This window comes from Tachysurus vachellii, chromosome 7 (genome assembly GCF_030014155.1).
Source record: "Tachysurus vachellii isolate PV-2020 chromosome 7, HZAU_Pvac_v1, whole genome shotgun sequence".
In the NCBI taxonomy this organism is placed as follows: domain Eukaryota; kingdom Metazoa; phylum Chordata; class Actinopteri; order Siluriformes; family Bagridae; genus Tachysurus; species Tachysurus vachellii.
This window is the reverse complement of record NC_083466.1, coordinates 27,514,806-27,539,400: the sequence shown is the minus strand read 5'-3', so window position 1 is coordinate 27,539,400 and position 24,595 is coordinate 27,514,806. Positions and strand designations below refer to the sequence as shown.

The window sequence follows — 24,595 nt, the reverse complement described above, 5'->3', positions numbered from 1 at the left end:
ACTATTGTTAAAGGTTTCAGCCACCAGATGGCGACATTCACCTATCCAAGTGTTTTTATTTTCCTCTCTTCTCATCAAAGTCTTTAAAATCTTTTTCTCAGGTTGTCCAGTTTGCTCTAATGCTAGCCTGGATGGTGTGCTTGGAGAAATGAACATTAAGACTGCATATCATTGAGCATCTGGTATTGTACCTGATAAACTCAGAAAACTAGAGTGGTGAGAGGTGAAAGCTACCCTGTTAATATGACTTTCAAATGTAGACAGCATTTTCTTCCCATTTTCTTGTTGGAGGTTGGGAATTACAAGCTGCAACATTAACTCAAACATCCAAACTCAACCAAACATCCATCTAATAACACAGAGCAGCAAGTCTAGGGATTTTAGTCAAGTCAAGTCAAGAAGCTTTTATTGTCATTTCAACCATATATAGCTGTTGCAGTACACAATGTTCTCAGAGTGAAATGAGACAACGTTTTTTCAGGACCATGGTGCTACATAAATCAAAGACAGAGCTAAGGACTTAGTAAGAAATTCTTAATAAACATAAAGGACAAGGACAATGTTGTGAAAAATCCTGGGGCCTTAAGAGAATATATTTATATTATTATATTATATTATTATTATATTATATATTATTAACCAGAAGTCAGAGGGTGAATAAAAGAGGCACTCTTTATTATAGTAACTCAGCAGACAGGAGAGGAAAGAGTGTAAACAGGGGACTCAGGGCCATAGAATAGAACTGTTCCAGACACGTAACGAGCTCATGGGTGATATGAAGTAGCTGGAAGCGGCGATAGCTCGCCATGACATCAGCAGGCACTGGCCTTGGGTAGGGAGACGGACGAGGATGGTGAGGTGAGGACATGATGGGGCGACCAGGATGAGCTGGCTGACGCGAAGGATCTGAGGGGAGATAAGGGGAGTTAGAGGAGATAGAGGAACGGGAGCTTGAGATAAGTGTAAACAAGCCCAGCCTGAGCAAGGACAGGCTGAGATCATAACATGAGATCATATCATAATTCAAGCAGTTAGCAGATTAGGGGAGTCATCAAAGAACTCCATTGTTTTTTTTGTACACAAGTAACATTATAGCAGCAATAGCTTAACAATAATGACAACAGTATAGCAGCAATAGTTTAGCAAGAGTTTAGCAAGAGTTTAGCAAGAGATTAGCAATAGTGACAATATAAGATGACAAATAGATAAGAGCTTTCTTTTAACATAATAACTTTTGACATAAATCAGACTCATAGAGTGACTTATAATTATTAAAAATCATGTATAGAAGAAAATAGCAAAGGAGAAACTTACCCATTGTAGTTGAATGAAGGATTAATTTTCAGGACGTCTGGCATGGAAAAACTGAGAGGCAAATGTAACTTTGACCTGGGAGTGAAGCTCTTTTTGAGCACACTTTTCAATAACAAAAATTGTTGTTTAGACATAATTGTTATGTGAACAAAGAAGACCCAGGGTCACAGGCCTGGGCTCCCGGACCTGGGCCCCGGGGAACTAAGGGGAGGAAAATCCATAAATGGGCATATGGGCGAAAGGTGAAGGAAAAACAAGGGGATTGTAAGGAACAGGACGTTACAAAAACATATGAGATGATTCCAGTAAATAAGGTGACATAATGATAAGGTGATATGAAAACGGGCCTGTGAGGAGGGGAACCAATAAGGAGGCGCTTGGAAGCGTATATATAGTGGAGAATATTTGGGGCCAAATGTGTATGTGTAAAAAAACGTTACTTTGCAGGACCGTCCTGAGGGTTTTTGTTTTTGCATGCCAATGCTCTTCATGAAGATGCTCTTTTTGGGTTTTTGGGATTTCTTTTGTTACTTTCAAATTGGCAATTTCTCTTAGAGAATTGTTAGCTGATTGACCACAATAAAGAAGTTTGCTCATTCTCATCCAGGTCTGAGGAGCTTTCCCATTGTTTTAATTCGTATTAATGTTAGTGCTATCAGTAAATTAAGTTTAAGTAACAATTATATAGTATAAAAGCATTATAAAGTATATCAGTATAATTCACCCTGATATGTGCCGACTTGGAGACGGGCTCTAAGTTCCCACAACAAACAGGACAAGACAATCAAGACAGTGCAGGACAAGACAGACATGACAGTGCAAACAAAAAATACAATATTAAAATACGATATTTGTTCAATTACATTACATTTAAGAAAATTATACCCTTTTCTCTCATATTTGGTATTTAAAATTATAAAACATACAGAACAATTAAAACATTAGTGAGAACAGTTTAGCCCAGAGTTACTGTTTTCTCCACTGTGTGTGTGTGTGTGTGTGTGTGTGTATGTGTGTGTGTGTGTGTGTGTGTGTGTGTGTGTGTGTGTGTGTAAAACCTTAACCTTATATAACAAAAAATAAAAAAATTAAAAATCCAGATTTTAAGAAGTCATTAAATTACTATACATTAAGTGTACACTTTTGTATGTCTAATATACATTAGACATTTGCAGTTGCATTGCTATGTGTTTACTGTTTACATTCTCAAAATGGTCTATAGAAACAGTCAGATGAAATATTGAAAAAAATAGGTTTAAATAAAGGTTTAAATGTTTCAATTAATATTAACAGATGTTTCATGTTAATCGACTTCGTGGTGCATGCCTCCTTTTCTGTCAATGGTTGCCGTATTTACTGTATTACAGTTAATGCTGAGATAAACGTTGTTAGCTAGAAATGTACTAAAATACAGATAATTCTCTAGCAGCATATGGATAGCTTGTTATTGTTATAAAATATATAAATATCCCAAAAGCTTTGAGAATGCTGCTAAATTTCCCATCTCTACTACATACACGTGTCTCTAAATCTACTGAAACTGGCTTTATTTTCCATTTATGTGAAAACATGAATAAGATTACTACTTTTCAACATTTAGCATCAGCAGTTAAGTTATTCCACTATGTTAAAAGTCAGTTATTTGTCTCACACATTTGCCTCTTCCCCTTCTTTACTGCTGCATCCACACTGAATTAACAGAAAACAAAAGAGAATCTAAACTACAGCAGTAATCTCATTTCTGTTCCTCTTAAACTGTCTTCTATGTTTGTACAAGGCTAAGGAGAATATTTGTGTTTATTTTTATTAGTCATGATGAAAACACATCAATGGAGTATTAGAGTGAACCTGAAGGGCTGCCGATGAAAATTAGCACTTTTGAGCTAACTCGGGTACATTTACATTATTTTAATGTTGATTAATGTACATTGTCCTCTTTTAAATAAATAAAAAAAAGACAAAACAAAATTTAAATGTAGGTTATAAGAAACTGTCTCATTAATTAGTCTCACTGCTCACTTGGTTTACTTAAAACAATTTTTTGCACAGGAAACACCACCAGAAGGCTCATTACAGCAGCCAAAATTCATTTTTAGACTTCAACCGAAGTCAACGTCATTTTCTTTTTTTTAGCAGTTCAAATGATCATGAGAGGTTTTAAAAGCAGGCCACAGATTAATAGAATAAATTTACACCAGATCCACCTGAACAGTCATGCTCAAGTACACACAATGTCCTACTGTAATTACACAACAAGCAGATCATTTAACACATTCAAACAGCAGATGAACTTTATACAAATGGAACATTTACTCACAAAGCATCACAAAGAATGAACTGAGCTTCATTCTGTTCCTCTAATGACTGAATGCCTGATAGAGCAGTGGAGTGTGTTAAAACCTTCCTTAAACACTTCCTGTGTTCTTGCAGAGACAGAAAGCATGCACACCACAGAGAGACACACAGACTGTTGCCCCATCCTATTAAGAAAGGTTAGAGAAAAAATGCCTGCACCATAGTAAAATCTTTACTGTATCAGATGCAGAAAAGCAAGTTCGTGCATTCATGACCTCCAGATTAGACTATTGTAATGCATTGCTAGGTGCTTGTCCTGCATCTTCATTAAACACGCAACAGTTAGTCCAAAATGTAGCACCAGAGTTCCTACTAGGTCAAGAAAATATGACCTGAGATAATAAATATGAAGGTGCAGCACCATTACATCTACTGACTATGCTTTCTCTCACTCACCATGAGAAACAGGCATGGGTGGTGGTACGGGTCTACTGTTTCCTCTTTGTTTGTCTCATTTAATCATCTCTTCTTTTGAATTCCCTGCAGTTTCAGTTACCTCTCCAATCAACCTTGTCATCATCTTCATCTACCAAACACATTTTACAGAGACTGCTCTTTTGACTGTCTCTAAGAAACTACACACTGCTACATCACCTAAGCTGTCACCTCTCCTCATTCTCCTCAACCTTTCGACAGCATTCAATGCAGTGAACCTGGTCCTTTCCTTTTCTCCTTAGATCCTTACTCTCTCAGCAAAGTTATTTCCTCACATGGGTTCTCTTGCCATTACTATGCTGATGTCACTCAACTTATCTTATACTTCCCTCCCTCAGATACCACGGCTTCTGCTCGGATTTCAGAATGTCTGGCAGACATATCATCATGGATGTCAGCTCATGAAGATCAATCCCAGCAAAACTGCCAAGGCCAGGATCTTGCAATATCCCTACACAATCTGATCTCCCCTTTGGTCATGACTCACAACCTTGGGGTAAACATGGACAATCAACTGTCCGTTTCCTCACATGTTGCAATTGTGACATGCTCATGTCAGTTTATTCTCTACATCATCAAAAGTAGCTGATTATTTTTATTTACACACACTGCTCAGGTGCTTGTTAAGTCAATGAACTATGAACTTCCCCTAGATGTCTGAACTAGAGGTCTTCTCCGGTCTAAAGAAAAAATTAGACCCGAATCCGACCAGACCGGTTGGCAATTTTTTTTGACCCGACTGGACCCGAATGTCCAGGGCTATTTCAACAAAAATTAGCTTACCGCCAGCCACACAATGTCGCAAGCGGTCTTGGCAAACAGAGGAGAGGTTGGAAAAGGACTCGAGTCGATGCACACACGCGAGATACAGTAGTTCGGGTCTTCTCGGGTCCATTTGGTAAAACACATTCATTTTAAATTACCCGAGACCCGATGCCGCTCGTATTATACCTGGCCCGTGTCCGAGGCACACGTGAAACTTTTAGACCCAAACCCGATCGGGTCTCGGGTTGGACCTCGGGATTTCGGATCTAAGTGGACCCGTGAAGACCTCTAGTCTGAACAGCTGAGTCACTGGCTATTTTCAAATAATGGGTGAATAACTACCGCTTCCTGAAATACTTGAACTAGCACTTATTTTCCCTGTTTGCTTTATGTGTATATTTAAAAACAGACTTTTAGGTTGATGGTATCCCAATTCTGTAACCTAGTGCACCAGTGTTAATGTATTAATTGAGAGAGTCTTTAAAGCACTTTTGTCTGTCGCTCTGGATAAGGGCAACTGCAAAATACTGTAAATGTAAATGAATATATAACTTCATTGTATCATTGTTATACTGGCTAACTGTTAAGTATAGAAACAATGGCAAACTGTTGCTATTTACTTACAAGTCTCAAAAATGTTTAGCTCCCTTTCCAAATTTTCTGTATATAACTGTAAAAAGGACATTTATTCATTTTAATTCACTCTCCAGTGTTTATAATAATTTAGAAATACACTGTGGTTTTACCTAAAAAAGTCTAGGTTCCTTTTTGAGTCTGGTTCCTCTCACGATCTCGTTCAACCTAAGGGACTTTTTCCTTGTCACAGTCACCTCAGACTTGCTCATTAGGGATAAATGCAAATAAATTTACATTAAAACTTTATGTTCTGTAAAGCTGCTCAGCCATTGTTAAAAGCACTATATAAAAAAATTTTATTCACATACGAAAATAAATTGAACAGCATTCTGAATTTGAATAGTAAACCTAAAATTCTGTTCTACCTGTTACATCTCTTTGTATCTGTCAGCAACACGGGGTAAATACTGTATAGACCCAAATGCAGGATAGCATAAAAATAAACAGAATTTATTAACTAAAAACGTGAAACAAAGACGCAGACAATACCAGACCGGACACAAGACAACATAAGATGACATCAGAAGACAAGGATTCCACGCTGCTATAGGCAACACGGCACGATTAAACAGACAGGACAATGAAAACATGAGGAACAGGTGTGCAGAGACGGAGAGGAGTAAACAAGGGTGGGGCAGACACGTGACAGGGAACATAAACAAGAGCATGTGGCCAAAGTCCTGAGCCAAAGGCTGAGTCCTGACAGTACCTGCCCTCAATCACATATGCATGGCAATATCTGAGGGGACCAAGATCCCAACAAGCTCCCGTGGAGCAAGCTACATGGTGAGTCAAGTGGGGGCATTCTCGGCTTTTCTGTCACCCCGGTTTCCCTCAGACCTTATCGGTTCTCCAGCAACGGTTCTGTTGGCCCTCGTTCAGACATGATGTTCTGGATTTTGTCACGGCCTGTCCAGTATGTGCGCAGCACAAGAGTTCCCGATCTCTCCCATCCGGCCTCTGCCGATTTCTTGCAGACCCTGGTCACATATCTCATTAGATTTCATCACCAGTTGCCCTCCTTCCGATGGCTACTCCACTATCCTTTCTGTGGTCGATCGTTTTCTAAGCTCATCCATTTTGTTCCCCTGACCAAACTTCCTTCGGCCAAAGAAACGGCGTTGCTCCACTTTCAGCACGTTTTCCGGCTCCATGGCATTCCCCGGAACATAGTCTCAGACAGAGGACCCTAGTTTACATCCAACTTTTGGGAGGAACTTTGCCAGATCTTAGGCCTCTCCATTAGCCCTGCTTTTACTGTCCGTCAGTTCCTGCGCTACAGATGTCGTGGAAGAGGACTACAGTACCTGGTGGACTGGGAGGGATGTGGAATACGGCCCTGTGGAATGCTCCTGGGTTCTGGCACACCACATTTTGGATCCTGACCTCATCTCCCAGTTTCACCGTTAACACCCCGACCAGCCAGGTGGGACATTGTGAGACACCCCGAAGAGGGAGGGGTACTGTCGGCATACTCCTCCGGAGCTCCAGTTTGCGGCTCGCACTTGTGATGTCATTCCCGGGTCGCCAGACTTTTATACCTGGCAGCGCTATTTAAGTTCATGCAGGATTGTCGACAGATGATCTCTCTTCAGTACGTTGCAATCTGTGAATCATCCCGTTGCCTCCAATCTTAGTGATTGCCAGTAGTCTTGCTGCTGTCTGTCTCTGAGTGTTTTTTCCAGGTTGGATTACCTTTTTTCCCTTTTGTTTGCTAATGAGAGTTGTTGCTCCTTGCTGCCTGCCTTTTTTCGGTTTTCGTGCTCCCGCGTTTTTCTTGCTGGTTGGAGTTTATTTTGAGGCTTCAAGCAAGTTACGATCTTTTCTCTCTCCTGTCCCAGTGGATTATTTATTTTCCCGTGAGTGGATGACTATTGTTTCCCGTGTGTGAAGTACTATCGTTCCGTGTATGAATTTTCCCGGTTAGAAACTGTAACGCCCGCAGATTAATACCTGCACCTTTGAACGTTTGTCATCTCTTTTACAGTTTTTCTGTATGAGGTTTGAGCTAACACTTTACCCTGTTTATGTTACCAACATATACACATAACTCATTAAAGATCTCCTTTTAAACATTGGCCTGCGTTTGGGTTCTCCCTAGTCCCTCCCTCTGTTTGCTGATAGAATCTCTGACAAAAAAAAATCCAGAGTTTAATTTCTCTTTTGGACAGGTGTCAGCAAAGCAAATCTAGGCAAACACAATGGTCTTTTAGAAAATCTATAATAAAGGACCCAGTGAGCCTCCAAAGGCCTACAGGGCAGCCTCCAGCACTAAGCTCTCTCTAGAGGCTGACAGGTGGCCTCCAGCTCAAAGATCCTTCCAGAGGTCGATAGTGTGGCCTTCAGGTGGCCCAACAGATAATGCCATTCTGGAGCCCAACTTTTTCTTTCCACATGAACATCATAAAAATGGTGTTCATGTCTATGATCAGAAAACAATGATACAGTACAGAAACCATGCCACAGCCAACATGACAATTTGCTGGGTTTAGGTAAGCAATCTCTGCTTGCTGTGTGGACCAGGCCCTCCAGGCCTCTCAGTTGCTGATAGCTGGGAAAGGGTAAAGCAAAAGTGATGCAAAGAAAGTAGAATCATGGCTAGATGGTGGGAGTCCATGATAGGATAGGGTAAACAAACCCTAGCTGGCTAGATCTCCAGTCCATCCTGCTCCTTGTTATAAATGTTTGCTAAATGTTAAATGTTTGCTCCTTGGATTACATTTGACTCCAGTAGACTAATTGGCATTTGTTAAGAGACAGCTGCATCTTTGTTTTTATAGAGATGTGGCTCAGCAACAGAGTTCTTGAATCCTGCCATTCAGCTAGACTGCTCACTTGGTTTCAAGTTAAAATAAATGCAGCTTTTTGCACAAAGTCTTGTGTTGGTGACTCCTTTGTTTACATCATGACAGACTTGAGCAAGACCACTGTTTGATTCTAATTACTGCTTGTTACTGGTAGACTTTGTGACTGTTATATGCATGACATTTTATTTAAGACATGTGTTCCCCACTGTTTTCATTGTCTGCATGTACATTCTCCACACTGCATGAGACAGGGCATCCAAACTAATTACAAGCTAATTACTAACTATTAATAAAACCTTGACCTTAAATAAGTGACATTGTATCAGGATTGAATGATTCAACTATTTTAATTAATGAATAGATTAAAAAGTACATTACTGACATTACAATTGGCAGTTGGCAAAGAAAGAATTCTGTAAAAAAAAAATACAAAGTAATTTCCAAATAACTAATTAGAAATTAATTACTAACTACTTTATAACTAATGCATGAATGCATACTTATACATGATCTATATACATGTCCTGACAGTGCTAAAATAAGTCAATAAGCATAGCTTTTATAATAAAAGGATTTTGCAGTATACAGTTTTATATATATATATATATATATTAGGGATGAGCGAGTACAGCATTATCTGTATCTGTATCTGTATCTGTATCTGTTAACCATATGAATTATCCGTATCTGTATCTGTACTCGGAGTGGGTGGGGCCTAACCCGGAAGTGGACTTGCCTTGAAATGGGCGGGGCTTTAACCGGTAATAATTAATTTGTAATATTTAGCTTACTACTAGCTTACTAGCTTACTACCTTTATGTTTTTATGAAATACAGCAAAAACGTGTCAGACACTGAGACAGCTGAAGGTTTAAAAAAGAAAAAAAATCTCCGACAGACAGAGACGCAACATGAGTTGCATTCTACCAAGCAAGCACCACATCTGAACGAACCCACGTTTACCAGAACTCTACTGGTTAGTAAGTACGTATTATTAACGTTACAACCCGAAGTAAAAAGCTGAAGAAACCCTAAACGTTAACGGAAAAGACCCGTGAACCTGAGTGACTGAGGGAGAGACAGAGAGCTGTTCTGTGTGTGACTGTGAGTGAGCAGAACGAGACACAGCAACACAATACATCTGTATGTGTGTAGGGGAGGGGCACTGTGACTAGCCTATCACAGAACGCTGACACAATCAGCTACCCAATGAGGATTTTCATTCAATCCGAGCACAGATATTGACTCGTAGTACTCGTATAATACTCGTACTCGTTTCAGCCGAGTATCCGGCTCATCTCTAATATATATATATATATATATATATATATATATATATATATATATATATATATATATATATATATAAATATAAGATTTTTTTTCTTATATGCTACAAACAAACCAAGATATGAACTTTAAATGGCATAAGAATGACAGTAGTCAATGTAGAATATAATAGGCAACCAATTTAGTCTACTGTAAGTAAGTATGAAGGTAATATGCTGTGACTTTCCTGGTGCTAAGAATAAGCTGAAGCTTGCTTAATGAAACAGCAGAACAGTGAAGAACAGACTGCAAGTATCCCTCTAGAAGGCATTCACTAAAGCATTTAAAACAGAGCTAAATCTGTAGTCCAAGAAAAGTTTGTCTTCTGTTCATCTTCTATTGAGTCTTTTATTTTGCACATCAGCTGCATACAATGACACATGACACTGCAGAGGGAGAAAGCGATCATATAAATACAGATAAGGAATCCAGGTTCAGGTGTGTAACATCAGATAATATCCCTCTGCCCAGCCCTTCACACTGAACCAGTCTCCTTTGCTCAATATTTATACTGGAATTAATGCTCAGACTCTCTTCTGTCTAATAGGTGTTTCTCTAGCACCTGTAAGTGGTGACATAAAGCTTACTTACACACTGACATCAGATTACTTCTGATCTTTAATTGAAAAGTGAAACGTGATCAAATGTGAATTTTACTTTTCAAACTGCTCTGAGTGAAACAATATGAGAGCAATATAATTGTAATTTAAGTAAGTAGCATTTAATTTCACAGTATTATGTACAGTACTGTCTAACAGCAGAAGGAAAACACAAATGGAAATCTCTCTAGCTTTGACCCAGCTTAAAGTATATATCCAAGGTCAGGGGTCAGGATCCAAGTACATCTATAATACATAAGTTTATTTCATGGTGTTTAATGACATCAGCTAGTTATTGAGCTTAAAATGCAAACCAGTCTTACCTTGTTGTTCAGCTTCACTGCTGAGTATAAAGAGTCAGCATCCACACTGGCTTTTTCTAATTAGAGCAAAAGACCTTGAATTAAATTTGAGAAATTTAATTATATTGAATCTATCAAAATTTAACAAGAATTTCTGTACCTTTTTCTCGCATAGACAGCTTCTTTGGTTTTAATTCAAGTTGAGCATAAGTCACATCACTACCACTGAGCTCCCCATCAAGATCTACAGAAGCAGAGAACAAAGACATCACACTGACCAACAGCTTCCTAATACATTAGTCACTACAGCATCAGGTACACCACAGTGCTGTTGCCCATTATAGTTTCTATAGTAAGAGTAGCATGAGATCAGTGTAATGAATGACAAATATTTTTGGAGATTGTCCCAATTCTAGTTTTACATGAAATGTTGTAGCATTAAAAACACTCTATAAAATGTTTTTTTTTATATATAAAATACCATTGTTCCTATTTGCCTTCTTTTTCTTCATGACCTGCACGTAAGTGGTTTCGTTGCTCTCAGCTGCAGCTTCACCTGAACACAGTGCAATGTGTTAGTCTCTAGGAGACACTTCTGTACTTTACTGTATAGCGTTAATCTAGAGTTAAATCTCCTAATGCAAGAGGAAATCATACTTTATATGCAATAAAGCTACCTGTTCCTCTCATATCTGCCTGTTCCACAATGTCATAAATATTATCACTTCCTACAAAAACAGAATAAATATATATATAAAAAATATTAAATTAAATTCTAAAAAGATTTTTGAGAATCAAATGTCTAAACAAACAGTCATTGAGACAGTGTCTGACCAGCCTGAAGTGGTGTGTTTCCTGACTGTGTGTCTTCAACTCCTGCTCGGCTCTGATTCTGTTCTGATGTCTGATTGGTTTTCTGCTTTTCTATAAAGAGAGAGAGACAGATTCTGTATCTGAACAGGGTGTAAATATTAATGGAAACTTTTTTTTACACCGTATTGAGTACAGTATACTCAAATACTACAAATAACTAAAGAGTGAAGATTAGTTACAAATATTAACTGTATATAATGATAACAACAATTTTGTTAGATATGGATTACTGTAGTTTGTTCTGGCAACTATTAATTATATATTGTGCAATCTTCATTTTATTATTATTATTATTATTTTATACAGTGTAATCAGGACTCAATCAGAACCAAATTAATTCCAATGTTTCTCATATTCTAAACAAGATTTAGAAAGTACGTTAAATAGATATAAAAAAAACTATGTAAAAATAAACTTTTTGTAAATTTTATATTTCCAAGTAACTTAATATTTGCTAAAAAGTTAAAGCATTTATCAGACCTTTCTTTATTTTGCAGAACCCCAGCAGGAAGATTAATAAAATGATCAGAAATGCCAAACTCAGTATAAAAGCTAAGGTTGTACTAGTGGACCTAGAACCTATAACAGAGGAAAGGAAGAAAGCAGGATTTAAGTTTTATTAATGCTGTAAATATAAACTGTGTCATTAAGAGAATATCAAATCAGAAGAAATGGATTTCTCACGTCTGACTGAGACCCAGCTTTTCAGTGACTTTCTACTCTGTGGATGTTTACACAGGTAGAAACCTTCATCTGACTTTAATACAGTTTGGATGATCATCTCTCCTGTAGTCTGGTTCTGGAGAACTGATCCATTTTTATAGAAATCAGCTGTGAGGTTTGAGGCATTGGGTGTACGATATAAACAGCGTAGAGTCAGAGGATGTCCCTCAGTCACAGGATGGACAGGACTCTCCAGGATCACATCACCATCTAGAAGAGAGAATTTACACCACTGTTTGATTTAACTGTAAAACCCAGTTAAGTGCCTCTTATTGAACTGTTTTTCTCCAGTTAGAATCTCAGTGTTCTAAATATTCTGTAATGAATTCCCTTTTCCTTTAACATTAAACACACTACATGAAGACTCACCATGCACTGTGATGTTGACAGGATTACTGTTTTCTCCAGATTCAGACTCACACCAGTAAACTCCAGTGTAGGATGTGGAGAGGAAGCTGATGTTACATGTAGATCCTGTAACTGATCCCCAGTGTGAACAATCTGACTCATTCTTACTGTGTGCGTATCGTCTCACTGTCCATCCAGTAGACTTACTCTGGTCCTCACAGCTCAGTGAGAGAGAGTCATTAGTAAAGTGTTGAGTTCTGCTGGGATTGATGATAAGAGAGACTGGAGGAGATTCACCTTAAACACAGATCATTATAATTATTGTTATGTATTATTATGGTTGTGTTTTAGTGGCATAACTTGAACACATTTACTCCTTATTTAAATACACAGTGCTATTTGAATGAGAATAATCCTCTACCGGTGCTTAGGGTTATTCAGCTGCATAAAACATTCCTCAATCAGGAGGCTGAATATAAAGATTTTTACATCAAACATTAACAAAGCTGTGATTTCTACATATTTAAATTCAGTGCTGTCATTTTTATATTTAATTTATGAATCTATATTCAACAATTTCAACCATTGTTGTGTTTTCCTCACCAGTGATCCATAGAGGCTTTCCAGAGCTGTATTTTGTGTAAAGGTGTTGTTCTCCTCTCTTTCCTCTACACCTATAAACTCCTGTGTGTTTAACAGAAGCAGGACTGAGAGTGTATTTGCCTCCAGATCCTCTGCTGCTGTCTGTGAGGAGCACTGGATTAGTCTTGATATTGCTAGGATTGGATCTATTGAGAACATCTCTGTACCAGCTGAATGTCCAGTCTGTAGAGGAGTTTGTAACTTTACAGCTTAGAGTCACTGAGTCTCCTTCAGTCAGCCAGCGCTGTGGAGATACACTCAGTACTGTCTGTGGTCTTTCTGTTACACAGGAAATTCACAATTATTCTTAAATCTGTACATTTAAGTCATACATACACAATACTTTCTCTATGTATAATAGATCATGTGAGTAAGGAATAATAAATTAAAATAATATAATAAAAAGATACAACTATGTAATAAAGTAAATACCTATATAGGTCTAATTGTACTATGTAATTAGAGGAGGCATTAGGAATGAGTTCATTCTTCTTGTCATCATCAGTTGGGGCTTTATTTATTTTGCTAAATAAGTGGAATCATCTTCTAAAAGTCTGTCATTTATGAGAGTGAATCTCTCCCTCATATACACAGTTAATTTCATGATTTGGTTTAAAATACCAGAAATACAGAAAGCTTTCATAAATTATCATCTAATGAATTAGATAATAGCAGGGGCAAGACACGATGTGATTTTACTGCTTTAATGTTAGCTGTGTACTATTAATCACACTGACTCACTATAATTATACTGCATGTCTAAAACTACCAGATGTTGTAGACTCAGTAGACTTTTTGCTTTAAATGAATGGCTACAGTCATGCTGTCAGGCTCAGAGTATACTCTGTATTGATAACTGGGATGTTTGCTGGGAGCGTCCTAGGCTGTTCCGTGCTGACAGCCTGCACCCCAGCAGAGTTGGAGCAGATATCCTCTCGGACCACATCTCCAGGGCGCTGCACACCTTCTGACTGGTAAACTACGCTTTAAATCCAAATTTCAATAGCCATCCTTCACCTCAACACATCGACACAAATGCACACATACTGTAGCTCATCCTATAAAAACTGTGTCTTTTCCCCGAGTAGTGATATCAAAAAGTAAATACGTGAGAAGTTCTCGAAATCTTACTGTAATCAGACCAGAAAAATGCCAAAGAAATATACAAAAACAGTTCCTAAAGCTTGGGCTTGCACCCAAAGCAATTATTGTAAATGAAATCATCTCAGAAAATAGCCTTACCGCACTCTTACCGAAACCTGGACTACATCGGTCTAAATGAGTCTACTGTACACCATCAGGATATAGCTATATTTGCAGATTCGCAGATTTACCTACTGGTTAACTTTGATAAAGCGTTAATTGTAGGAGATTTTAACATTCATGCTGACGACACAAACGATGCGCTAGGACTCACTTTTATGGACTTACTAAACTCATTTGGGCTTAAACAAAACATCACTAGAGCAACTCATCGTCTTAATCATACACTAGATTTAATTACATCACACAAAATAGACGTCACTGATATAGACATCATACCTCAAAGTGATGACATCACAGACCATTACCTCATAACGTACACACTACCTGTAGAACAGACTAACTGCGACTCGGTAGAACTATTGTTCTGACCACTAAAGACAGATTCACAAATAACCTGCCTGATCTGTCTGGACTTCTTACTGTACCCTTAAACACAAACGATCTAGATGTAATGACTAACAGCTTAGGCGCTATATTCACTAGCACATTAGACACTGTCGCCCCAATCCGATTGCTGAAGGTTAGAGACAAAACACCTGCACCATGGTATAACAGTCATACTCACACCCTCAAGAGAGAAACCCGTAACCTTGAGCGAAAGTGGAGAAAAACTAAACTAGAGGTCTTTAGAATCGCGTATAAGGAAAGTATGTCCAACTACAGACAGGCTCTAAAAGCTGCCAGGGCTGAGCACCTGAGCAAATTCATAGAAAATAACCAGAACAATCCCAGATTTTTATTTAACACAGTGGCTACAAACTATTCCATCACAGTTCAGTTGTGAGGATTTTATGAGATTCTTCACTGATAAAATCGAAAGTATCAGGAATAAAATATTGCAACATATGAAAGCAACGAGTGACCCAGCCTCACCTAAGGCTCTAGACACACAACTACCTTGCTTTACAAGTACAGGACAGGAAGAGTTAGATAAACTTATTACTACAGCTAAACCAACAACTTGTTCAGTAGACCCCATTCCAACTAAATTACTGAAAGAAGTGTTACATAAAGCTGGTGAGCCTCTTCTTTATATTATTAACTCCTCGTTATCTAAATGTCCCTAAATCTTTCAAGTTGGCAGTTATTAGGCCATTCATCAAAAAACCTAATTTAGACCCAAATGACCTATCAAATTACAGACCTATTTCACACCTTCCATTTATGTCTAACATACTAGAAAAGGTTGTGTCTGTTCAACTGAGCTCCTTCTTACAGGAGAACAACATCCTCAAAGAGTTGCAATCAGGTTCAGGCCCCATCATAGTACAGAAACTGCACTCGTTAAAGGTACAAATGACTTGTTCTTAGCTTCGGCCAAAGACTGTATGTCACTATTAGTTCTACTTGACCTTAGTGCTGCATTCGACACTATAGATCACAACATTCTCCTAGATCGCTTACAAAATTACACAGGTATTCATGAGCAGGCATTAAGCTGGTTTAGATCCTACTGTACCTGTCTGATCGATACCATTTCATGGAATTAAATGGTGAATCCTCCAGTTTACTACCATTTAATTATGGGGTCCTTCAAGGATCAGTTCTAGGACCTCTGCTCTTCACGATATACATGCTTCCTTTAGGGGACATTATTAGAAGACATGGGATTAGTTTCCACTGCTATGCCGACGACACACAGTTATATATCTCATCAAAACCAGATGAAATAGCTAAAGTGTCCAAATTAACTCAATGCCTTAGAGAAATAAAAGACTGGATAAGCTGCAATTTTCTGTTATTAAACTCTGATAAGACAGAAATACTACTTATAGGTCCAAAAACCAGTACACAGAAACTCTCACAATTTAACTTCCATTTAGAGGGATGTACTGTTACTAGTAGCTCGATAGTGAAAGACCTGGGTGTTTATTAGACAGCAACTTGTCCTTTGAAAATCATATCACCCATACTACAAAAACAGCCTTCTTTCACCTTAGAAATATTGCCAAGCTAAGAAACATCCTGTCTGTATCTGATGCTGAGAAGCTAGTTCATGCCTTCATGACCTCTAGACTGGACTATTGTAATGCATTACTAGGTGGTTGTCCTGCATCTTTAATAAATAGGCTACAGTTAGTCCAAAATGCAGCTGCCAGAGTTCTCACTAGGACAAGAAAGTATGACCATATAACCGAGATGATAAAATAGGGTTTATATGGTCTTCTAACATGTCTAACATTAGGTCTTCTAATCCTTCACGCTCTCTGAGATCACAAAACTCAGGACTTCTGGTAGTTCCCAGAATATCTAAGTCCACTAAAGGTGGTAGAGCATTTTCTTATTTAGCTCCCAAACTCTGGAATAGTCTTCCTGATAGTGTTCGGGGCTCAGACACTTTCCCAGTTCAAAAGCAGATTAAAAAATCATCTCTTTAGTCAGGTGTACACATAATACATCCCATAATATTGTGCACTATTACACTAGATTTGCACATTTTTTATGAACAACAGATATGTTAATCCCTCTACACTGCTTCTCTCCTTCTACACATGCCGAGGCATCCAGACATTGTACCAGCTCCGATCATCTTCCGTGCGATGAAGATGTTGGACCTCCACTGTGATGAGGACGACTCTGCGAGAATCTTGAGACATCTACAGATCTACCAGCTCCAGTTGGACTCTGGACACTAAGAGGAGATCTGAACTCCATGTGATCCTTACACCAACATAACATTTGTTACTGTATGTTTGTAATCACGCCCTTACACCAATACAACATTTGTTTACTGTATATTTGTAACCACACCCTCTAATGTCACCCATATGAGGATGGGTTCCCCTTTGAGTCTGGTTCCTCTCAAGGTTTCTTCCTCTTCAAATCTAAGGGAGTTTTTCCTTGCCACTGCTGCCTGAGTCACCTCAGACTTGCTCATTGGAGATAAATACATACACATACATACATACATACATACATACATACATACATACATACATACATACATACATACATACATACACACTGAACTATATATAGCTTGAATTTATTATATTAATTCTTTATATTACTCCTTATGTTTACCTTCTGTTCTATGTTTATGTTCTGTAAAGCTGCTTTTAGTCAATGTCCATTGTAAAAAGCGCTATACAAATAAACTTGAATTAAATTGAATTGAATTGAATTGAATTGAATGGAATTGAATTGTTACCACAGACTCACCTGATACATTCAGTGTAACTGCATCACTCTGTGAGCTCTGAGAGTTTCCAATATGTCCTTTGCAGGTGTAGTTACCACTGTCAGTGTCTTTAACATACTTGATTCTGAACTCCTGCTTTTTGCTGTCTTTATTCTGTTTGCCTTTTCCTTCTTCAGTTTGTAAACTGGAATTATTCTTAAACCAGATGTATGTCCACTTAGTGTCTCCTCCCTCTATGTCACATCTGAGAGTGATAGTCTCGCCACTGTACACATGTTTATCAGGCTTTATGGACAACACAGCTTTAGGTTGCCCTATAAAATAAATATGTGTTAATAAACACACATAAAGAACTTTCTTGGTGCCATAATGTAGACTACAGAACTTGGCAGAGCTTTCTGACCCACAGTTCCAATTATTGTTCCAAATGTCTCAGGGTTTAAGTCTAGTCTGAAACCTATTTGTTTACACATCGTTGAATCTCAGATCTGAACAGTCGATAACTTCAGTTTGATATAGATTCAACTTCAAACATTTACCGATACTTAAGTCCCATTTTAACACATTTAACACTATTTGATTCTGTAGTATGAAGTTATAGAAGAGTAATAGTCAAACTATCCAATGTCACTCAGATGAGTGTGTTCCCTAAAAGTCTGGTTTCTCTCAGCAGCAGCCACACAATGTGTGAGAATACAGAGAGAGTTCAAAGTAAAACTAAACATGAGATAAACTGTTATAAGAGAAAAGACTAAATAGAACTTAGTTAAAGTGACTTCTGTTCTTCGTACCTGCAAAATTACTTTTTTTAAAGAAACTGTCATGTCAAGAAATGTCAATGTACAAACACACCCTTCTCAGTTCTAATTCAAATCAGAAATGCACACATAAATAAATGAATTAAAATGAATTTAAAATAAGGCAATATATAATATATATATATATATATATATATATATACCTTCAGCATGTGTCTCTGGAATGAGTGAAATCAGCACTGAAACAAACAGAAACACAGAACATGATGTAAACATAGAAAAGATACGGTGTATGACTGAAAGCAGCACAGCTTTGACAAATTAAACTCATGTAATAAAGGAATATGATATACTAATTTGTAAGTTATATGGAAAAGACTAAAGTAAATGTCATGTTCTTCAAAGCAATTGAAAAATATTAATCAACAGAGGGGTATAAAAGTATTTGTGTAAAATCTAAAAAAAAGGTAAGAGACAGAAGTGTGCTCACATCATGCATGCACAGTAGCAAATTATGTCAAATTAAACAATTCCATTTCACATGCTATATCCCTCTTTTTTTAAGCAAACATAACAATAACATTAACCCTCTTTGTTTGTCTTTTTCTATTTATTGTTATCCAACAACCACAACCACAACCTTCCATCATGGTTCTGCATAAGAACTCCACCAAGCCCATAACTGCTGTTGTCTGCATCAATGACTGTTGGCTAAGCAGGGTCGAAAAACTCTTAAAACAAAATTATCTGCTTCACATCTGAAACACCTGCCTTTGCGGTGGCCGACAACATTTGCCACACTCTGACTTGAACAGTTTGGTAAGTACATCCCGGGGTAGTCACCCATTCCCAGCAGCTGTCTCAGCTCACTAACATTTTGTGGTGGATAGATAGCTGTAATAGCCTTGACCCTCTCTGGGCTTAGAGCAATGCCATCCTTGGTCACTACCTGTCCGAGGAATTTCAGTTCAAGTTGAATTAACCAACATTTATTATTATTGAGTCTCAAGCCAGAGCTTGAGACCAGGGTCTCCACGACCCTCATCAATCTCTCATAATGTATTTACTGTGTTTCTCTGAAAACTAAAATGTAATACATGTCCCATCATGTCCAAGCAACATCTCTGACATTTTACATTGAAAGATTTCAGTTGCTGATGTGATGCCGAATGTTAGCCATTTAAAAGAGTACCTACTTAGCTTTGTGATAAAGGCGGTCAAGCGAGCACTATTTTCATCTAGAAGTAATTGCCAAAATCCACTTTCTGCATGTAAACTGAAGAATACTGTACTCTTGGCTAGCTTGGGGAGCATATCATCCAAGGGAAGTAAGATGAACTTCTTGCGTTTCATATTCTCAAGTCTTTTCAAGTCCACACAGATTCTTCTCTTTCCATTTTTCTTTATTTCCAGAACCATAAACATGCACTCACAGGTGCCCACTCAGTTGGGTCTATTACTTTCTCAATTATGCCCACTGATTCCATCCTTTTCAGCTCCCCTTCTACTTTAGGGAGTAGGGGAGTGAGGACCCTCTGAGGTGCAGCTGTGCTGTATGGTTGTGCACCTTCTTTCAGGGTGAAACTCCTTTTAATGTACCCATGCCGCTAAACATATTGACCTCATCAATGCACTTAATTATGCCTAGTTTGGTTGCCACTGTTCAGCTAAGGAGGTTTTCTCCCCTCATGTTGACTACTAATCAGAATCAGAAAGGTCTTTATTGCCAAGTATATTTTCACATACGAGGAATTTGTTCTAGTGCAGAAGCTCCACAGTGTAAACAGAATGGCATTGATAAGAAATGAACACATATATAATAAAGTTGTATGTACAGTGGATAAAGGCAGTTGTATGTACAGTGGATAAAGGCATTTGTATGTACAGCGGATAAAGGCAGTTGTATGTACAGTGGAAAAATGTGCAAATTGAAATATAAATGTGCAAATTGAAATATAAATAAGTACATATGTGTAAATAATGTAAGAATAGAGTTTGTTCTGTGTATGTCAAGTGTTCATCAGATGGATAGCCTGAGGGAAGAAAATGTTCCTATGTCTGGTCGTTCTGGTGCTCAGGGCTCTGTAGCATTGACCAGATGGCAACAGTTCGAAGAGGGAGTGTGCTGGATGTGAGGAGTCAAGAGTGATTTTCTTTGCCCTTTTGCTCACTCTGGAGAAGTACAGGTCTTGAAGAGTGGGGAAAGTTGTGCCAATGATTCGGTCAGCAGTCTGGACTACCCTCTGTAGTCTTCTGAGGTCGGATTTGGTAACTGAGCTGAACCAAACAGTCACTGAGGTGCAGAGGATGGATTCAATGATTGCAGTGTAGAACTGTTTCAGCAGATCCTGTGGCAGGTTTAACTTCCTCAGCTGGCGAAGGAAGTACAACCTCTGCTGAGCCTTTTTCACAATGGAGTCAATGTAAAGGTCCCACTTGAGGTCCTGGGAGATTGTGGTTCCCAGGAATCTGAATGACTCCACTGGTGTAACAATGCTGTCCATGATGGTGAGTGGGGGGAGAGCAGGGGGGTTTCTCCTGAAGTCCACGATCATCTCTACTGTCTTGAGCGTGTTAAGACTGCACCGGACAGCTAGCTGTTCAACCTCCAGTCTGTAAGCAGACTCGTCACCGTCCTGGATGAGGTCAGTCAGTGTGGTGTCATCTGCAAACTTCAGGAGCTTGAAAGGGGGGTCATTAGAGGTGCAGTCGTTTGTGTACAGAGAGAAGAGCAGTGGTGTGAGGACACAACCCTGAGGAGCGCCAGTGCTGATGGTGAGGGTGCTGGATTTGAGTTTTCCCAGTCACACTAGCTGCTGCCTGCTGCTGCTACAACATGAAAGCAGCGATTTCATAGCTGGTCATTGATATGGGCTTAGGCTTGTTCTGTAAAGTTTCATAGGTAGCTTCAGATATCACTAACGTGTCAGTACCAAAGTCGCTTTTGAATGAAAATGGTGTAAAGTAAGAGTGGTGTGCCATGATGGCTCATCCTCTGCTATCAATGCACTCATGCTTTAACCCTAAGAACATACATTCATCCTCATCAGCCTCAGTTATCTCTTGTACTTCTGCTTCTGAGTGGCATACAGCAAAGTGCCCAATTTGATTACACTTCATGCATTTTTTCCTTTTGCCTGACATTGTTCATCGTCATAATGATTTCAACCACATCTTGTGCATGTTCCTTTTCTCACCTTTTTGTGTATTTTTGCTAAGTTGCCTTTTGGGTTCTTTCTTTCTAACTGTTTTCAGGTTATCCATATGCTCCATGCTCCCTCTGTGTTTTCTGATTTTATCAATTCACAATGTCCGGCCATTCCCATTGCAGTGTTAGGGCACTTTTCATTTGATGTTTTTGTGATACAAGTTCATCACGAATTCATGGTCACGCATCTGTTCCTCTTTCTGTGCACCAAAATGAGTTTTAAGCTAGCGTGTACAACTGTCTGATGAATGCTTCAACACTTTCTTAAGGAAGTTAAATTCTAGAATGGAACTTAGCTAGCTCATCCCACTTAGCTCGCTATCTCCTTGAATAACCTCATTATTGTATGTTAATGACAAATTGGCCTCCGCTTCCTTTAAATAAATTAGGTCTTTTACCTGTACAACTTTATCCTCCTCCATAAGCAACAAAGCAACTCGATACCTAGCAAACCTCTGTTTCCATTCCATCCATGCTTCTGGCTTGGAAAAGTCTAATGCCCCTTTTCCAGCAGAAAGAACCGGGTGCTGGTTCAGAGCTAGTGCTGGTGCTGGTTCAAAGTTGGTTCCACTGGCGAGCCATCTAAAAACTGGTTTGCTAGAGAGCCATCACAGAGCCGAGTCTAACCTCATTGTATACAATGTTATCCAGCAACATAAGTGCAGCAGCAGCAAACACAAACACAACATCAACAATGGCGAATGTTGCTTTACTGTTATTGCTCATGGCTTTGCGAACCTACATTGGCATCTAAACATGGCGAATCCTGATTTAAAATGATTTAAAAATGGTGCTAACGATGTTCTCTTTTGTCTGGTTGGTCACCAGCCCCTGGCACAAGCGGTTCTTAAGTCTAGACCAGCAATGTTATGGTGCTACTTGAGAACCACTTTTCCTGATTCAGAGCCTGTACTTTGGGTGTCGAAAAAGAAAGAAATTATTTTAAATTAGGCTCCGAACCAGCACTCAAACTGCCTTGGTGGAAAAAGGGCATAACTGCTTAGGAGAGGTAAACTTTGCCATGGCGAACTTTGCCAGTCCTCGCAAAAACTCGCAATCCGAAATTCCAACAACTACTTAGTTTTTGCTTCTGACACCATGTTGTGTTTGTTGCGGAGATTAACGACACAAATCGCCCAGCACTTAGTTGAACAACGTGTAACCTTTTTATTAAACACTTGTGGGCTTAAATAAAAAATGTAAGAGGCGCAAGTGTGTTCACATCATACATGCGGAGTAACCAATTAAGTCAACTTAAACAATTCCATTTCACATGACAACCAAGAATGTTACAACTTGAAAACACTTATCATGGATGTTGTAGAGTGACCAACATTAACATTAAAGAAGTTGCAGGATTATCTGGAATGAACTGGTTTCTTTCAGTAATTGACAAAATACACATTGAGCTTTTGTGTTGTTTAAAGATTATGATTTATCTCTGCTTGCTCTTTTGGATTTATCTCTTATGCCTTGCCGCTATTGACCCTGGACTGCTTTGACATCAATGTGAACCACTTTTTGGAACTATTTCTGTTTGTCTTTTGTTCCATATTTTATTTCACTGTTTAATTTGCTGCTTTTTTTGTTCCCCACTCACTCCTTTCCTAGTGTGTCATTAAACTCTCCCTACATCTGCATTTAACCTCTCAGAGTCTCTTTCATGACTAATGCTCACACATCATTTAAACACCTCCTTCTGCTGAACACAATTCGCTGATTTAACAAAAATAGAAGCAAAACCACTGACTCTGTAGGCCTCTGTAACTTCCCCATGTGTGCATTTCATTGTGGAAGAGAGCATGCTGCATGTTCTGCATGATGCAATATTATTTTTTCAGGAAGCCCAAATGTAGCTCTGAATTAAAAAAAATATTGCACTCTTAAAGATTGGGCAAGAACATAATGAATATATACTTTGTCTTTCCTGAACACACTCTAGTACCCAGGAGTCTCTTCTGAACAGACCATAGCTTCAATTTTTCTCTTGTTCTCAGATGGTTACATTTTTTGATGAACTTTGTGTACAATACTTATTAGTGGAATTATGTTTCTCCACCATACTTAGGGTTATTTTTTAAAAGTCAGTTATCTCCCTCACACATCATTTTCACACCTCCTTCTGCTGAAAACTTTTCTGAACCACAATTACCAACTTGTCTCTGCTCACAGGATTTTAACATTGTCACTGCCCTCAGTGTATCAAAGGCTAATGATGTGTATTTTTCTGCATAGTTGTTTTTGAGACTGATAAGTAAATTATATAACATTAACAGTAACAAAAATGAAAATGTAGGTTGTAAGGCATTTTATCAGTATGTCTAATAAATGCTAACATGGTTTTGTTAAAACCTTTCAGTGTACCGGAAACACCAGCAGAAGCTCAACACAGCAGCTAAAGACATTTCAGTCACAACAATAACTTCCACTTTTAAAAGTACAAATGCAACTATTTTCTTTTAGCAGATCAAATAATCATGAGAATTTGTCACATAGAAGCAGATGAAAGCAGGACAAAGAAGATAAGGTACAGATTTCAACAGTACTGAGTCATTTACACTCATTAGATGATTTAAACCCTGTGTTTTAAACTTGATCTACTTGTACTCTTACCTGTTGAACTATCATAGTTACTGAGAGTATTTACACATCAAACTAAACCCTTCTCATAACAGATATGGAGACACTGATCCACCTGAACAGTCATGATGAAGTACACACAATGTCCTAATCACACAATAAGCTCATCACTCAGGACATTCAGACTGCAGATGAACAACTTTATACCCCATCACTCACTCTAATGAAGACACAAAGAGAACATTTACTCACAGAGCATCACAGGTAGTGGACTGAGCTCCATCCTGTCCCTCTAATGACTGACTCACTGTCTGAGCAGTGGTGTGTGTTAAAGTTTTACCACTTCCTGTGTTCTGTTGTACTAGTTCTATTTTAGTGGACACAGATACAGTACACACTTGGCAGCTTTTTTCATTTAACACATTAAAACTGATCTGTTAAGACTAATACTTTGCACAACATATACCCAAATAATTGATCTGACTAGCAATAAATAAATATTTTGTTAAGCTAA

At 38.4% G+C, this 24,595-nt stretch overlaps 2 protein-coding genes across 5 annotated transcripts in view; one reads left to right on the top strand and one right to left on the bottom strand.

Moving 5' to 3' along the window:
* Positions 1–24,441, top strand: part of LOC132849067 (guanylate-binding protein 1-like) — a 44,702-nt gene extending 20,261 nt beyond the window's left edge. The window contains exon 12 of one of the 2 annotated variants that reach the window (XR_009648808.1): positions 24,177–24,441. Coding sequence is in view for 1 of the 2 variants with exons in the window: in XM_060875255.1 (XP_060731238.1) it covers positions 24,177–24,210 (34 nt within the window). In the remaining variant the exon portion in view is untranslated. The remainder of the gene's footprint in view (positions 1–24,176) is intronic. The other variant, XM_060875255.1, reaches the window with a different exon arrangement.
* Positions 495–24,373, bottom strand: LOC132849072 (Fc receptor-like protein 5). 3 transcript variants are annotated; one of them, XR_009648809.1, is made up of 14 exons: positions 24,334–24,373; positions 18,497–18,532; positions 17,556–17,849; positions 13,089–13,406; positions 12,507–12,782; positions 12,099–12,347; positions 11,895–11,993; positions 11,376–11,465; positions 11,219–11,269; positions 11,023–11,097; positions 10,702–10,785; positions 10,563–10,618; positions 1,315–2,067; positions 495–906 (listed from the first exon to the last, which is right to left on the bottom strand). XR_009648809.1 is itself a non-coding variant. In XM_060875261.1 (13 exons), the coding sequence occupies exons 1-13, from the start codon at positions 24,362–24,364 to the stop codon at positions 2,035–2,037; spliced, it is 1,692 nt and encodes a 563-aa protein (XP_060731244.1). In that variant the 5' UTR covers positions 24,365–24,373; the 3' UTR covers positions 495–2,034. The 3 variants fall into 3 exon arrangements, 2 of the variants coding, with proteins under 2 accessions (XP_060731244.1, XP_060731243.1); XM_060875261.1 differs by having other exon boundaries at positions 495–2,067; XM_060875260.1 differs by lacking the exons at positions 495–906; positions 1,315–2,067 and adding an exon at positions 9,723–10,026.
* Positions 24,442–24,595: the final 154 nt, after the last annotated feature.

What these genes read in the sequence shown, in the direction of transcription:
- LOC132849072 (XM_060875260.1), bottom strand. Translation starts at nt 24,364, where the DNA reads ATGGAGCTCAGTCCACTACCTGTGATGCTCT. An exon ending in TCCACTACCTGTGATGCTCT is followed by an intron (nt 18,533 to 24,333) that starts GTGAGTAAATGT and finishes TGTTTGTTTCAG; the next exon opens with TGCTGATTTCACTCATTCCA. An exon ending in GGCAGATATGAGAGGAACAG is followed by an intron (nt 11,098 to 11,218) that starts GTAGCTTTATTG and finishes CACTGTGTTCAG; the next exon opens with GTGAAGCTGCAGCTGAGAGC.